General features: G+C 39.2%; 1 protein-coding gene across 2 annotated transcripts in view; it reads left to right on the forward strand.

Annotated features, from left to right (window-relative positions):
• XRRA1 (X-ray radiation resistance associated 1) overlaps nt 1-18,244 on the forward strand; it is a 1,524,348-nt gene that overhangs the window by 283,138 nt on the left and 1,222,966 nt on the right. For both annotated transcript variants that reach the window (XM_044072671.1, XM_044072672.1), the window contains one exon: nt 9,281-9,353. In XM_044072671.1, coding sequence (XP_043928606.1) covers nt 9,281-9,353 — 73 coding nt within the window. The remainder of the gene's footprint in view (nt 1-9,280; nt 9,354-18,244) is intronic.

Here is an 18,244-nt window from a genome sequence, read left to right on the forward strand (position 1 = left end):
CCTTTGTTTGGGATAATCAGCCTGCACTTGTATTGGTAATGATAGCTAGTAGTGAGGGATAGCAGTATTAGGGTAGGTATGTAAATGGAGTATAGCAGTAGTGTTGCTTTATAGGGTTTCGATAGTGGAGGCATGTTTGGGTTTTATTAGGCTGGTAGATGTTATTATGTGGAGAGGGTGGGGTGAATTGCAGACTGCTGATAGTTGGTGTGAATGATTGGTTAGGTTAGGTGATAGGCCCAGTGGTGAAGTTAGAGGGGAGTGGTCAACTATGGGTGTGGTGTAAAGGTATAAAGGTAATTGATATGGGGGTGGGAGGGAATGGGGGGTAGGGTAGGGGAGTGGAGTGAGCCTGAGCGTAGCGAGGGCGAACGGAGTGGGTACCAAACGAGCCCCCTGTTCTTGCAAGAAAAACTATCAGTTTACCAGGAATGGCTTGTGTTTGCAACACACTTGCGGTCAGTATCGTGTTTTCTTTAATATTAATTGAAATAGATTTATATTTAAGTAGTTTTCTTATTCCTTTAGGGGAAACCCCATGATTATTGCCCTAACATGCTGCTTGTACTTGGGTGAGTAGTCCTGAAGAATTGGACTTTTAAATGTGCAACTAGGCAATGTGTGGGGAGGGAATTCTTGAATTATACTGCCACCTAGTGGCTTCAGTAGGGGGGTTGATGCCCTAGGGTGGAAAGGTTAACTATGAGAGCTCAAGCGAGTATGCTCGTAAGGAGAGATGTCCATGCGTTAGCGCTAGCCAGAGGTTATGCTATTTAACAGTAAAAACATTTGGAAGTATGTAGACCTACACTTTGCACTCTAGCAGAGGTTAGGTTCTCCTTGCTTTCAGCGGGAGATTTCACTGTAGACTTTCAGGTCAGAAAAGGTAGACGGCCTGGGGACTGTTTCAGCAGAGGAACATACGTGTCCTGCCTAAGGCTTAAAGTGAGCTGTAAGAAAGGAAACCTATATTAAAATAGAGTCCAAGAGGTTAGCGTGGTGTGCCTGAGCTGCATGAGAATGACTGCAAGGTAAGAGCAATTGAAATTACACACTATGTGATTCAATTACACTACTCGTTCATGCTTATTCTAAGGTATAACAGCATATGCATTGAGTTATAAGTTATAGTTAAAAGGGAACTCTAATTTTTATTCTTCTGATAGCAAATCCCATAGAGATACTTTGCCAGTGAATTATTTTCCATTGTTGGAAAGTGCTTAGACAGAAAAAAAGCATAGGAACTGAATAAAAGAATCTGGAGTATATTGGACTTGAGCCAGAGACTGCTGCTGGGAGATGGAGGTGATCAGGAAAAACAGCAGCAAGACTGAAATTGGTGAATAAATGGGAGATTGTAAAGCATCAGTCCTACTGGGTATAGGAATAGACATATGAAATAAGGCTTTACTGGAAAAATGGCTGAGAAAGACTGGAATTGTGTTGACTTTGTTAAACTTGAGAGTGAATACCTCACTTTGCTATTAATGTTTAGAAGGACACTGATGGAAGTAAAATAGCATTTTTTGTTGTTTTATTAATGTTTGCATAATATTTCATGATATAAATTACATGCTGTTTTTAAAGCAGTTTTATATAGAGTGCATTCAGTGGTTTAGTGTACAGAAGTGGGGTGTCTTATCAGTGGCTGGTATGTTTGTTAAAAATATTAAAGCAAACAAATACTTTTTATTGGTTATAAAATATATAGCTTTACACTGTGACAAGTTAAATCTGGACAGAAGTAAGTCAAAGTTAATATAATGATGTGATTTTGGGCTGAGGTTTGGATGGTGTGTAAAAGTATATCATTCATGTTATGTGTAGAATTAAGATAACAATTTTCCTTGTTTTCTCAGGGGTGGATGTCTAAATAAATGTATTTGGTTTAAGCTACAGACAAGTTTTTTAAGCAAATTGACTTGAAAAATAAAACAATGTAATGAAAGCCATAGAAATTGAAAGGCTATTGCATTTAAAAGGTTATTAGATTGTTTTTCCTTTTTTTTTTTTTTTTTTTTTTTTTTTTTTTTTTGCAATTAGCAAATTCTCTCAGTAGGACATAAAAAGTCTGCAGGCACAGGAAGATGGCCAGGAGACGTTTGTACATTGTGTACTAAGTGAAACATACAAGGATTATTTCATACATCTACAAAGAAGTTGTTAGTTGTTTTTTTTTTCTTATTGTTGACTGCATTTACTTGGAAAGGAGCTGTCTGCAGGTACAAGCCATTGACCTTGAGAGTTCTGAGCACTTTTTGCTGCAAGACATAACATTTAAAGTTCCTTGAGTAAGATGCAGTAGCCTCCCCAGCAGCATTAATATCTTACTGCATTTAATATAACAGTTCACATTTAGTTTATTTTTAAAGGTAGTCAGTACACTTTCTTAGAGCTAAAAGTTAATATTTCCTGAAAGCCTACAAGTTGTGTTCACATCTGGGAGGGGAAATAGAGATAAGAAGAAAATAGATAGCAATCAGTGTGAGAACACAGGTTGCAACACAATATGTAGCGTAGGAAAACTTAATTTTAGATAAGGTAATGCCTGAGGATCTAGCCATTGATTTTGGACAACTGCTCCTACCTGGAAGGATATGCTTTGTTTGTTGAAAATGTGCTTAGTTTTGTGTGCTTGCTGTAAGTTAAAAGGTGATAGAAGCTCTGAAACTGTATTTAGTTTCTTTTCTGAATGCTTGCTTTGAAGCAACAAGTCTTGAAAATATGGCATAGGTTCAAATGGAGGTTAAAAGAAGCAACTGCATAAAACAGCCTACCAAACATTTTTGCATATACGCCAAAAGTTAGAAACCCATATTATGTTATGTACAATTTGTGAAAATAATGGCTTTATATCATAATGGCTGTTCTGTTCATATTATCATTGAATGTAAATGGCCTTACAGTTCTCTGGTGGCAAGCTCTGTCTTTGCCTGCTGGTGTCAGACAAGTGGTGCCTAAGCTTTTCAGTACCACAGATCATTTTCTTTTACTGAGGGAAGCCTGGATATGACATATTTGCATCCCTGACCACCAAAACCATTTACAGCAACCTCTTTACACTTATTCTGCTACCATAGCAGTGGCACATAAATGCTGTAGTCTAAACTGACCCAAGATCTCCTTTCTAGCTTACCTATTTCCCTGATTCCCCCAGGTTCTTTCAAAAAGTGAAGACAACTAAGTCTTGATTATTCTCATAGTTTCTATTTGTCTTGGCAAATTTGGTTCCCTCTTCTGTGGCCTCATCATTTGAAGAAAACCCTGTTTCTGAAGTCATACAGATGCCTTATGTCATACCCATGAGGTAAACCTCCCTCTTACTTTCAATCTCTCAAACTAACCACTGTGTTTTTCCACTTCCAGTGGTAGAACATTTGGATTCTATTCATGAGCTGTGCTGTTCCTCAAGGCCTGGATCCATTTTCTGTTTCCATTCCAGCTAAATTGGATTACTAACTCAAATTTTTGATTCCAGTCTAAGTCATTCTTTAGAGTTTACTTTTGCATGGTATTACATTTTCATCAGGATCATCACCATTCATTGGTATCTCTAATATTGTGTAAGGCCTTCCTTATAAGTACCTTTCTGGTCAGGCCTCCTCTTAAAACTCTTATCCTACATGGAGTTAGAATTTTATGTTAGAAAACCTGTCTTGCCAATGTCCTCCACAACATCTAGGGTGAAGTTGAAGTACCTTTCCTGGAATTTTTTTTTCTGAGTCAGTCATGTCAGGTATACAAATATCTGTATTCGGGCCCTTTGTATTGACTCTCCATACTTGAATAGTGCTGTTGCTCACTGACTTTACATTCATGCACAAAGGAGTCATGGAAATAAGTTTAAACCAATCAATTAATCTTCCATTGTTTTCCCAGTTACTCATAAAAAAGGAGTCAGCTTCTGCATTGTTTGATTGTACCTGGATAATTAAGATTTCAGCTGCATAGAACAAAATCAGTCAGAAAAGGCAGCCAGGTGTTTGTTTCAGAATCAGGAAATAAACTAGGGCAGAAGGTCCCAAATGTTACTGTACCAAGATGCCTTACCGAATTCATCAAGTTTTACAATGAGAAATATAGCAAACCACTCTCAGTATCACCAGCAATTGATTTCACAAAGGCTGTGGCTACTTCCAAAGTATTACTGTGATAATGCTTCAGTAGAAAATATCTGCAGGTCTGATTTGGGCTTCTTTGCATACTTTTACAAGACACTACAGGCTGGATGTTATGTCTTAGGAAAGGTCCTCCTTTGTAGCTACCATGTTTCATGTGATCCTCTCATAAAACCACCCTAGGAATTGAGCTAGGGTTACTGTTCTAAAGACTGAAGAGTGCAAAATGGGCCAGCCTAGAAATGAAATTTACGTACTTATTTTAATTATACATCAAGGTGATCTGAGTCCATCTTTTTCAACACAGCTACCTATTTTCCCCCATATTATCCTATGAGATGAGGTCAAGAGGAGGTTTTGTTAGGGAAATATAATTATGAACAGAACTTAACTCTTAAGTATTCATAAATCCAAGTAGGAAACAAGTATGTGATGCATTATGGGTGGAGGTGAGAAGCTAGAGCCTGGGAAGGTTTTCCAGTGCTGAGCTCACCTGAACTTGCAATACAAGTCCTGGAAGATGAAGAGAATGAACTTAGAAGATAAAAAAGATAGACTTAGATCATATGTATAACTCCTCTCTCTCACTTGCTATGATTTAGGCATAATTCTGTGTTTTGGCCCTCTTGTTTATCCTTGTTCCTCCTATCGTTACTGATATCCTTAATCAAGTCATGCCTGTCTTCAGGAACATACCTTACTAAATAAATAAAGTAATGGTTTATAAAAATATGTCACTAACTGAATAAGGTCTAGTATATTGTAAAAATAAAAGTCTGCCTCTTTCTAATCCTGTACTATGATTTTTATTGGTCAGCACTACAATTTTAATACTTTGAATTTAAGAGGTATGATCTAGATCTATCATTATGATAAGTATATAACTTCATTTATGAATAGTCTGTTTGCATTTGGCTTAGTTTCTAATCAGGTAGTATTATAAATTTGGGAATTGTTTCAGCTGTGAAAAAATGGTCATTAATATTTTACCTTTTTATTAATTAGTTGTATAATGACATCTCTGGTTAAATTTGTCAACATGGGGGGCTTTTAATCGATAGGTCACCCCAAAGGCTTTCATAGTTAGTGAGTATTTTTATTATGGGCTTTTTATGATGCTAAAAGTAGTAGACTTATTGCTAGATTAAAAGAGCAAATCCATTATTTATTTGTTTATTTTTATTTTACATTTGTTAACCGGGATTGTCTAACTGAAAAGCCCTTTTTCAGCAGAGGCCCGGGGAGGAAAGCTCCAAAACATAGTTACAAAAAAAAATAACCATTACAAACACAGTTAACATTATAATCATTCATAATAAAACTTGTAGAACAGTTATTAAAAACACACTTGTTTCGAAAAAAGTCGAACAAATATGAAAAGAAATGAAAACAAGATTTAGACCTCTAAAGTCTCTTGTACAGGTAAGAAACCAAAGAAAAATGTTGAAACGTCTTAAAAAAGATGGAGACAGAAGTAAGGACATAAGTAAAAACAATGCTTAAGAAGCGCCAGAGGAAAACGTCGAGTAAATGACCACTTTTCTCACATATAGCTGAAATGGTGAAGTGTCAGCAAAGGCTTCATAAATAATATTAAGGGTGAAAGAGAAATTACCAATTTTCCGTAGTATTTCAGAAATATTTCAGTACACGTGAAAAAGGTAATTATTGGGGTAATGATAATGATTCTTTCTCAAGTGAACTATGACTGCTGTATAGACATCTAGTGCATTTTTATGGGGAAGATTATTAATATGACTGCTTTATTAAAGAAATGAAAATCCTCAGCTTATAAATGAATTATAGAAAGATGCAGATAGCCAGTCCTCTCAGGAAAATGGGTTGGGAAATCACTTTAGGTAAGACGTTTAGAGGTGTGGAATGACAGACAAGTTTTGTTAAGACTTTTGTATTGCATTTTTCCTCATGTGAGGAATCCATCCAAGTGAAGATTCCTTCTTTAAGAATGTTTTATTTATTTTTTTTTTGATTAGTCATGCTAGTAAGCAAGCAAACAGTAATGCCTGACAGGGCATTTGTTACTGTGGAAATAACTCATGCCAAGGAGTGTTCTTGCAGTGTTGGGCCTCTATACCTCTGGAAGGGCATTATTTCAACAACAGCACACACCCTGGAGAGCATATATTTGTATGTGTGTGTGTATATACAAATGCAAATGTATGTATGTATGTGTATATATATATATATATATATATATATATATATGTATATATATATATATATATGTATATATATTTATATATATATATATGTATATCTAAATATATTTTATATATATATATATATATATATATATATATATATATATATATATATGTGTATACACACACAGACACATACATACACATATATTTCTGATGTAAAATGGTTCCTGCACCTAATAAATCAAACTTGATTTAGCATGTGTACAATTTTTGCTGGACAAAATATTTTACATGAAAAATATCACACATTTAAATAGTCATTTTCTTCACACACACACACACACACACACACACACACACACACACACACACACACACACACACACACACACACAGACAGATATTCAGAAGCGCAGACATACAGACTCACACACACACATATGCATAGAAAACACACACATGTAGAAACAGACACACACATATGCATAGAAAACACACACACACACACACACACACACACACACACACACACACACACACACACACACACACACACACACACACACATCACTTAATAGCCACTTTGTTGTGTATGAACACAAATTCTGAAGTGTTCTTTTGAGCAAATGAATGTAAACAAATAAATATAATATGAGGCATTGCTTTTCTTCAACCCCCTGTCCTACCCAAGGTTTTGAAGCCAATAGATTTTTCAGTTAAACTTCTTATGTTTAAAGTAAGTAAATAATGAAGGTCATTAAGAGTTATATAACTTTTAATGTTTAATGAAGCCATGCTGATAGACTGCTGGTTACACTCAGCTCTGTCTGTAGTCTTTCTCTATCTCTCTCATTCACTCACTCACTCAAGCTTACGCTCTCATGATTGCATACAAGCACACATGCAAATGCATACATATATACTCACAGGCTTTTCTTTTTTTGTCTTAGTTTTTATTTCAAAATGGTGTTGGTTTGCTTTTTAACTGTCTGAGCTTAGTGGTGGCCTTGTTTTTCAGGCAGTATTACCTCTACATTAACACCCTGCTACCTGCTGGACAAGATTCATGCTGTAATCAAGTTTTTATATATAATCTGCCCATTCTCTAATGCATGATATTGGCATTGCAGCAAAGATAAAATAAACATGCTTCTCTGCTAATGGTCCTTTACATGAGTTAAGAAATGGTGGCAACATATGATTGAGATTCTGAGCAGTCCTTGGCAGATTAATGTATTAATGTCATTTGTTTAGTTACTGATAGATATTGCTTGAGGTATTTCCAAAAAAAGTTAATTGTTAAAATCTGTTCAGATTCAGTGGCAACTAAACGATATAGGTTATCTTGCTGGAAAGTTTATCCTTTGCCATCATTTTCTTTACAAAAGTGATGGAGATGGCATATTATATTTGTAAACAACCATGATATGAGGTGAGGCGACATATTTTTCTTCTTTCACTTCTTCTCCTCCTCCTTCCTATTTTTCTTCTTCTTCTTCCATGGCAGTATATTTAGTAATTTTACTTTTTTTACTAGAGTAAGTGTGTTTATTGCCCTGCTAAATATTTGTTTAAAATGGTTGATAATTGTTTTTATGTTATTCATTATGATATGGGAATTTAAAAAATACATTAAAAAAAAGAGTTCTGAAAATGTTTTATTGGTGTGGAGGGTTCATAGGTTCATAGGTTCATAGATTAGTACTAGGCTATCTGCCCTTGTGAGCCATTTTAAGCCTAGCCAGTTATCCCTTGGGAGACTCGAACCCTGCACCTTGTGTTTGTAAGGGGTGTAAATGATGTTACTTCATAGAGGCATCTCTGCCATTTTGGAGGAAAGTAAACTATAGGTTCATAGGTTCGTACTGGGCTATCTGCCCGAAGGCATATATTAGCCCAGCCACATTGTGCGGTATTCACCGCCCCTTTAGTAGTTCCCTAGACCCTTCTACTAGCAGCTACTACCCTTGGCCCCTATCTAGTAGTGCTGTTGGTGTGATCCCCGGTGTGAACTTTGTTACCCATCCACTCATCAAGGTTCTTCTTGAAGAGTGATAGTGAGGGGCTCTGTCTTATGTAGATCGGGACCCTGTTCCATAGTAAGGGAAGTCCCTGCGAAGGGAATCCATCCCTCCAGCATGTTCTATTTATTGCTGTGTTTAGGTTTATATCCCTAGAGCGTGTAGCTCGAGTAGATTTGATTTTGCTAAGATGGAGCATGTTCAACAATTCTGGGTTGGCCATGGCTCTGTACATTAGACGGAGATCGCCTCTGAGAAAGCGGTCTTAGCTTTTTCAATTGTGCTGCATAGGGCAACTGTTTGAGGCCAGTAATCCTCTTGGTTGGGTACCTCTGTGGTCTCTCCAGCTGCTGGAGATGTCTAGCCAGGTACATTCCAATTGGTGCATTGTACTCAATAATGGGTCTGATGAGGGAAGAGTAGAGGGGCACCATTACATCCTTAGATCTTGATGCGAACCCTTTCGTGATCAGATGGGTCACATAGAAGGATTTTCTAACCACTTTGGCAACATGGTTATCAAAGGAAAGCTGACTATCTGACAGGAGGACCTGACAAAATTCTAATCCTGTGTTATAAGCCTTATAACCTGATTTTTTTTTTAGTCAGATGAGATTTTGTCCATCTTTTACTGCAGTGACTAGACAAAATCATTTACTAAGGATATCTTTACAATAGTCTTGTTGCATCATTTGTTGCTAATGTGGGGGGTGAGGGGTGTGGGGTGGAGATCTAGTGAAGCACTGAAATGAGAGCATTTTCCTTCAGTTTCCACAAGGCTTTTCCTGTGACATATCTATGCTAGTAGAACATCACATTACCCAAAAAGACTGATGGTGTAACTAGATTAAACTAAGAAATGGCATTCTTCTTCACAACATGATTCATAACTTACTGCTGAACAACGGTCTTATTAAAACACCAAAGCGGGTAATTTTTTTCTTGGCAAAAGTGACATTTTTGACCTTTCTTACAGGTAGATGATGATGGCTTCCAGACATTTGATAATGTTGCCTACATCAATGCATCAGGAAACCTGTTATCACTAGGTGAGAAAACATAGCTTGTCCAAAATTACTGCCTATCTATTATATGGGCATGTCAAATACTAATAAAGTGAAGCTTTGTGTGTCATTACAGTCTGTGATTTTGAAATGGTGTATAGCTGAATAGATTGTAAGTGCTTCATGGCAAAGTTTTGGCTTGTGTAACTTTTCCAGAAGGGCACAGCCATAACATTGATGCAGTGTTGAGATACATCATGCTGTCATGAAATTAAAGTTTGAAAATTCTACAGCATTTCTCATGTTCTAAAGCTCCCAACTCACAAAATACTGTGTTATTTATCCTGAGATACCAGTCAGATATTATTTTGCAAGTTTTATTAACATCTTGTATGAAATTTCTGAAAATGAGAATTTATACATAGTTGCTATTTTTTTAAATAAATATACCTTTAAAATTACATTTTAACTTGGTTGGATCTGCTGCATCTACAGTGGTGTTTAACAGACATAGTGGCATGAGCTGCAGCCTTGCCCAGGCAATACTTTAAACAAAATTATCTAATGAATTGTTCTTTTCTCAGTCAACATTTCTGCTTGGTATCTGTTATCTAAACTGTCTACACATATTACTCTCTCTGCAGTTAGTACCTATGCTATTAAGCACATCTTTGTTGTACTATGTCATGATATTACTCTGAATTATATATTACATGTTTTATTTTAGGCATTGCTATATATTCCTTGTATATAACTTAATGCTAACCAAATTTCTCAAACATATTGCTACTACATTCTCAAAATACTGTACTTTTTTTCTTGTAAATATTAATGTTGTATACTTCTGTTTTTGTACTGTTAAATATCTTAAGACTTGAATTGCTAGATGTGATGTGAAGTTGTCCTATCTCACCTTCATTTTGTACTTGTGTCTTCGGAACTGATCCTCGGTTCCGACTCAGCTGGTTACAAAAGCTCGAGGTCTCCAACTAGCTTGTGGCTTACTCCCTATCCCATGATGCTCTAGGACATTCCCCAGATCTCGTTTGCTGCATCATGCATTTTTCAACTGGCTCTGGCTAAGTTACCTTTTTCAATTTATATTATACATTTAAAACATTTGCTTTACTCTAAAAAGACTTTACAACTGTTTTCCTGTTAGCCGTTTGACTTTTTAAGTCCTAGTACTGAACTGTGGCTGTTATTTGCTGTTTCCTTTGGGCTGTCGTTTGTCGTAAGGCCAACAGTGTCACCCCTATCCTAGCTTTTCTCTGTGTGTGAACTTTAAAATACAGTTTTAGCCTCGCGCTGTGTTTTACTTGTTAGTTATAGGTATTTCTAGTCTGTGTGCTGAGTTTGTTCTGTACAGGGATTTAGTTGTATCCTTTCTACTAGTCACTTGTTTAAGTTAGAGGGTGGCTAAGCTCGTTTGAGTTAGAGGGCTTTATTTCTGTGTGGTGTGCTTTTGTTCTGTAAAAAAAAAAAAAAAAAAAAAAAAAAAGGGGTTCACCCTCTTTTTCAGAGTCAGCTCATTCAATTTAGAGAGCAATTCAGCCTCCTTTAGTTAGAGGCCTTTTTTTCCTGTATGCTGTGCCTTTTGTTCTAATACATATATATATATATATATATATATATATATATATATATATATATATAAAAAATTTTCTAGCATTTCTTCTGTTTCCATACCTAAATAGCTCGTTCAGCTTAGAGAGCTCCTTTAGGCTTCATTTGTAGACTGTTATGGCTCTATTTTTTTCTGCTGTTGTTGAGTAGTGTTGTTTTTGCTGATACTATGTCTAAGCAAGCTAAAGACACTAAACCATCAAATGTGCTAATTGTTCTCAAAATATATCTCTAACGGATAGTCATACTGAATGTGTCTATTGCCTTGGAGCATTGCATTTACAAGAGTCGTGCTCCATATGCCATTCATTTAGCTCAAGGGTTCTCCTTGAAAGGAAAAATAAACTTATACTGAGAGGGTTATTAAAGACTTCTTTTTCTGAATCCTTAGAAGAAGGTCGGAGTGCATTAAAGAAAACATCTTCCCCTCCTTCTAGATCTGAGAAGTCAACTAAAAGGTTTTCATCCTTTTCAGACCAATCTGGACCGTCACAGAAAATTTCAAAAATGACCTCAATGGACCCGAAATCTGTAGGGCTCGAAAAACCTTGTGCCTCAGCTCCTCTTGTTTTGGAGCTGATGGTTCTACAGTCTCGGAGCTGGTCCACTGTCCTAAAGCCAGTATCTCAGACTTTAAAATCACCTGTTCTACAGAGGTCTAGATCTCCTGCCCCCTCTCTTCTTGGTCCTCCAGGAGTTTGTCAGAGTAAGATGTGGATCGCGTGGTGAGGAGGCGTTTGAGTACACCAGCGCTAGCCAAATTATTGTACGAACTAACACAGCAGGTTTCAGAGCTGAGTGGACCTACCCCTTCACTATCAATTCTTCCTCTGACCCTCCTCGGGGCCTCGGAGCTGGAATGCACGGAGCTGATAGTAGTGGAGCCATCAGAGCAGAGACCTGCTTCAGGATCTACATCTCCAACTGCTGCTTCAACTTCCTCAGTGTCATCTGAGCCCGAGGAGTCTAGAAGCCAACGCTCTCCAGTCTGGTCTGGGGAGGACAGTCGGATTGGATAGATGTTGGATCCGAACTTGCCTCTTGGGGCCTCGGCATGGGTGAGCTCGGCTCCTACATCAGCTGCAGAGCCAACCACCTTGGTGCTGGGGAAGCCCTCTGGTTCTTCAGAGCCAGAGGCTTCCTTGTGTCATGAGCAGGGGGCTTTTGAGGTGATGAGGAGAGTGCTGTCTGCATGAGCAGCTCCACTCTCAAATTCTTTCATTCCTCCCCAGAAGGCACTGGTGTCCATCTCAGCACAACCGATTCCACACAGACGTGGAGACCCAAAGCCTCAGGATGCCCCAATGGGTGAACCCTTCTCTTCCGAAACCTGTCCAGGATGACCTTCTGCAGAGGTCCCTCACAAGAAATTATGCAAGAGGAAGCATTTGGACTCCACAGAGGAGACAATCACATCAGACACAGACCTCGATGAGTCAGAATGGTCCCCACAATCACCCTCTGAAGATGTCTTTTTTGCAGACATCCTAGAAATCCTTAAGCAGAGAGGCGGCTGGAAGCCCATCAACCCATCTGATGAGAAGTCTGTCTACCTGAAAGCCTTTGGGTCTCGCCTTCTGCCACTTGGGTGTCTCCGCATTTCGATGAACTTATGGATTTAGTTAGTCGAAAGGTGTGGGAGTTTCCAGACTCAGTGGAGCTTGTCCCCCCAGAGGTCAAATAAATTCACCACATCCCCGAGGATAAAACTTTCCTTAGAAAAGGTGTCCCAGTAGATGCTATGGTGGTGGTGGCGGCCACCAAGAAGGAGTTGTCAGAGACATTCTCTTCTGAGCATCCCCCAAACAAAGAGTCGTGTACAATGGACAGGTAAGGAAAGCGCATGCTTTCTTCAGTGACCTTTACTCTCAGGTCCCTGAATTATCTTACACACTTCACTAGGTAACAGAGAGACCTCCTGAAGGAGCTTGGAGATAATCTCCAGGGTTCAGTAGCTGCGAGAGTACAGGATAAAGTGTCCTCCCAGCTCTCCACCTTAAATTCAGTAGTTAACTCATCCGTGAGGCTCATCATTTAGAGAGTTGATGTAGGTCAGTGGCTTTAGGAATTTCCCTTAGGAGACATTCCTGGATGCACTTGTGTAACTTTGCAGAACCCTTCAAGTCATCTTTCATTAACACCCCTTTGACGGCTTGTCCTTTTTTGAGCCTGAGGTCAAAGACACACTAACCAAGTGTAAACAGGAAGGAAAAACTCTCTCTGCCATTGGAGTCCATTTTTCCACACCTTCTAGGTCTTACCCTAAAGGCCAAAATGGAGGAAAACTATGGTTTTGAAAATCCTAGAGAGTTTTTCAAGACTCAAGTGGTGAGTCTTCCACCAGGGGCAGAGGGGGAAGCAATAATGGAAGACGCTGGCCATGCAGCAGAGGGGGTCCGCAAAGCTATGACAATAGAGAATCCTACTTTTGTAAGCCCTTTAAACGCTCTTGAAGGGAGGCCCATCTGTTCTTCTCTGGAGGCATTCAGGGGCCAGTTATCCTTGTACCCAGATGCCTGGCTAAAAAATCACAAAAGACAAGTTTGTACAAGCTATCATATCCAGAGGTTGCTCCATACCCTTTTCAGTCCCCCTCATGCATAAAAAACATTCCAGATGTTCCACCCAGTTACAAGAATCAAGCAACCCTAGAAATACAGAAGTTGCTAGAAAAAAAGAGTCATCTAAATGGTCTCCGCAGACCAGATAGGATCCAGGACTTATTCAAGATTCTTTTTAGTTCCAAAGAAAACAGGGGACAGGAGACCCATACTGGATCTAAGCAGACTAGACAAATCTATAAAAAAAAGACAAAGTTCCAGATGGTTACACTGCAGATGATACTTCCCTTTCTGGGAAAAGGATGTGCTGTATAGACCTCCAGGATGTGTACTACCACATAAAAATGGACAGGCCATCCAGGAGTCATCTGCGCTTTTGACTGGGAGACAGTCAGTACCAGTTTTGAGCTCTGCCCTTTGGTCTCACTACAGCCCCCAGAGTGTTCACCAAATGTATGGCAGTAGTTACGGCTCACCTGAGATATTTAGGATTCTGGGTGTTTCCATATTTAGATGACTGGCTCCTAACCGCCATCACCAAGCATCTCCTAACAGAAGCAAGAAACACCACTCTAACACTTTGTTCTCATCTAGGGATCACAATAAACTATGAAAAATCTGCCTTATTGCCATCTCAGTATATTATTTCTATAGACACAGATTTAGACACTACAAGAGTGATGGCAAAGCTTCCACCAGAGAGGGTACAAAACCCTTCAAGTACAGGTTCTAGACCTTCTTTTCAAAAGTAAAACTCAAACAAGGACAGTTCTAAAAGTACTAGGCACCATAGCAGCAGCAGCAGCAGTAAATGTAATTACCTTAGCACGGCTACACATGAGAATTTTACAGTGGCTGCTCTTCGCTCAGCGGTCTATGCAGGAACTTCTGATGACACATCAGATTGTTAACAGAATCATGCAAAAGAGACCTTCATTGTTGGCTTAATTCGATAAAGTGACTTTAGATCGACCTTTTGTTCCTCCACAACCACTTGCCACAGTGACCACAGATGCTTCCAGATGGGGTGGTGGTGGGGGGGGCATTATCAGGGGAAGAACAGTCCAAGGCACTTGGCAGGATCACGAGGCCCACTTGCACATCAATGTCCTAGAGATGAGAGTGATGCTTCTTGGTTTGCAGGCATTCCAGGACTCTCTTCCACTAAGAATGATTACAATCCAAACAGACAATATGTCAGTGGTATGGTATATAAACAAAGAAGGAGGAACAAGATCTTACCCTGTTTGTCGAGAGGCCCTGAGAGTATGGCAGTGGGCAACCTCCTCCCAATGCTTTCTGGTAGCAATGCATATCCCGGGGAAATACAACGTGATAGCAGACAAACTTAGCAGAGCAATACTGATGCCACACGAGTGGTCCCTGAAACTAGACATAGTGGAAATGATTTTCTGAAAATGGGGCCAGACTTCCTGCGATCTTTTTGCCACATCCATGAACGCCAAATGCAGCAGCTACCTTGCCCTAATCCCTACTCTGGGGGAATCTGCAAGGGATTTAGTTGTACACGATTGACCCCCGGGTCTCCTCTATGTCTTCCCTCCTTTTCCATTAATACCCAAAGTTCTTTAAAAACCCAATGCATTGGGAGGACCTTAATACTTATAGCCCCTAACTGGCCAAATCAGATTTGGTTCCCCTTCTTGCGGCCTCATCTTCAGGAGGAGCCTTGGATTCTGGACCCAGTGCTGGATCTTCTGACCCATCCATCAGGAATGCTCCATCCATCTCTTCAAACCCTCAGGTTAACAGCTTGTCTGCTCCAATTCCAAACATAGCCAGGCTACCTAACATTTCAGCCTCGGTGCAACATAGCCTGATTTCTTCTCACAAAGCTTCTATGAGAAGATTATATCTCAGTAAATGGAAAAGATTTTCCTCCTGGGCCGTAAAAAATCATATTGACCCTTTCTCTGCATCTATATCTTCTATACTGGAATTTTTAGCAAAACATTTTAATGAGGGAGCAGCTGCAGCAACTATTCGAGTACAGTTAACAGCAATCTCTAATTTTCATTATGGAGGAGGGGAACCAAATATTATGTCCCAAAGAGTTTGCAAAGCTTTCTTGAGAGGTACTAACCTGTTAAGACCACCCATTAAACCACCTCTTCCTAAATGGAACCCAAATTTCGTATTATCTTGTATAATCCTACCCCCATTTGAACCTGCATCATCTTGTGACAAAGGTCTTAACTTGGAAGATGATTTTCTTAGTGGCTATCACTTCAGCTAGGAGGGTTTTAGAATTACAAGCATTAGCTATCAAACCTCCGTATATGCCGTTTAACAATCACTTTGCCAAACCCATCTTTTCTACCAAAAGTATGCTCAGAATCAAACTTAAATCAGTCTATAGACTTACCAGTTTTATTTCCTCACATATGGCAATAAGCCAGAATACATGTTACACCAACTTGATGTACATAGACAATTAAGTTTCTATTTACACAGAACAAAGGACTTTAGAAAGACTGATCAGTTGTTTGTATCCTTTTCAGACTGCAAGAAAGGGGCCTCAGTAGCAAAAAACACTCTGTCCAGGTGGTTATTAGATTACATCTCATTTATCTATCAGTCAGTGAATAAACAACTTCCAGACAAAATAAGTGCTCATTCTACTAGGGCTATTTCAACCTCTTGTGCCTTTTGTGCAAAATTGCCAATTGATACCATTTGCATGGCAGCAACGTGGGCAAGACCTCATACCTTTATCACTCATTACAAAGTGGATTTGGCCTCCATGGACAGGGCCTCCTTTGGCCCACTGTTCTGAAGAATGTTATCCCATGAGCCACCCAAGATAGATGGTGTTAAGGACGCTGTTCCACAGGTACAGAATGAAGGCGAGATAGGACAACTTCGCATAAAGAAGTTATGTACTCACCATAACGTTCCATGTGAGTTCTCCATCTCGCTTTCATTCTTATGTCCTACCTTCCTACTCCCAGCCTTTTTTGTTTAGCTCCTGGAGGACTGAGAGGTTACTATTTGGCATCTAATATCCTTTGACCTTTTTCTTGCTTATACACTAATGAATAGATTTTTTATATATGCATTTTACTATACCAGCAAACAAGATCTGGGGAATGCCCTAGAGCATCATGTGATGGGGAGTAAGCCACAAGCTAGTTGGAGACCTCAAGATTTTGTAATAGGCCACTTGATTCTGAACCCACAAGTACAGAATGAAAGCGAGATGGAAGATTATGGCGAGTACATAACTTTTTTTTTCTTCTTATTTTTTTAATTACTTTCCTGGAGATTTTCTCATTGGGTCTCCACTAAAATAGGGCTCTTTGGGCCCATTTGGACTAACCCGCTTAACAAATGTAAAAATAAAATAAATAAATAAATTAAGAATCTCTTTTTTTCTAGAAGCTCATCACTTTATTCACTAATTAGGGGGGAAAGTGAAACAAGAGACTTTACCTTGTATATTCTCTGTTTTCAGAGGCTGCTTCTCTGATCGTGGGAAGAATGAAGCCTTTTTGTAATAGACCTACTTCACTTAATCCTTCTTTCATGGATAGCCACTCATTTAAAAAAAAAAACTACAATCCCTCTGCTACAGGCCCCATGAGGAGCTCAATGTCTCTCCAACCTAACACCACTCGTAAGTATTCAACTGTGGTACCACCTTTATCATTCTAATAAGAAAAGCGCAGTCCAGATCTGAACTGTCTGCAAACAGCTAAAGTTAACTTTGAACCTAACACCACTCTTAAGTATTCAACTGCGATACCGCCTTTATCATTCTTATAAGAAAAGCGCAGTCTGGGTCTGAACTGTCTGCAAACAGCTAAAGTTAACTTTGAGAATGTGTCTTCCTGTTTGAGCCAATATTCATTTTCCCCTGGAGAGCACTCTGCTTTGGCTTTAAGCAGCCCCACACACACACACACACACACACACACACACACACACACACACACACACACACACACACACACACACACACACACACACTCATCTTCCACTTTCTCTCTTATTCCCTTCTGTTAGCAAATAGTATCCATAACTGATCAATACTGTGTGTTTGTTAATTTAAACTGAGACCACAGTAGCCTACTGATACAAGGTTATCCTGTTTTTCCACCTGAGAAATGGTTAAGAAATGACTTACAGTTTCAGAGCAGTCCTTGGTCAATTCTGATTGTTTCTTAAACACAAACTTGTCTTTGCTTTGGCTCATTAGCAGCAGTACAAAAGAACTGACTGCTCACACCCTTGTTCTCCCCCTCCCCCTTCCCCTTCCCTGTTTATTACCTTAAGCCAATGTCAAAGTTAATAAATATTACCTGTGGCAGGCACCATTTTTAAAACTACAACCACCCTTTGCCACTATCATATGTTCATTTATCAGTTTACTCTGTTGCCTGATTGTTTCCAGCCCCCTCATAAGAGCTACTAACAGGGACTCTACCCGCTTCGCTCCCCACCCTGCTCCCTATTCCCTCCCGCCCTCAGTGGTCCTACCTTTATTTACACTCACAAACCCCTCCCATCTTTCCAATAGCCAACCACAGCGCTAACCCAACACTACCTTCTCCATCTTCCCACTACTATCACACTTCCTCAACTAACATGTACAAGCATACCTTACCTATGCTCACTGCATGCACTTTCCTTGCATATCTTACATCCTACCAAAGCTCCATCATTCCTCCACTCAACCACTACCACTGTACTACTACTCACACCACCACTCATGTCTCAACCTCATTC

The sequence above is a fragment of the Protopterus annectens genome, chromosome 5.part0 (genome assembly GCF_019279795.1).
Source record: "Protopterus annectens isolate FY-2018-M chromosome 5.part0, PAN1.0, whole genome shotgun sequence".
Classification (NCBI taxonomy): domain Eukaryota; kingdom Metazoa; phylum Chordata; order Ceratodontiformes; family Protopteridae; genus Protopterus; species Protopterus annectens.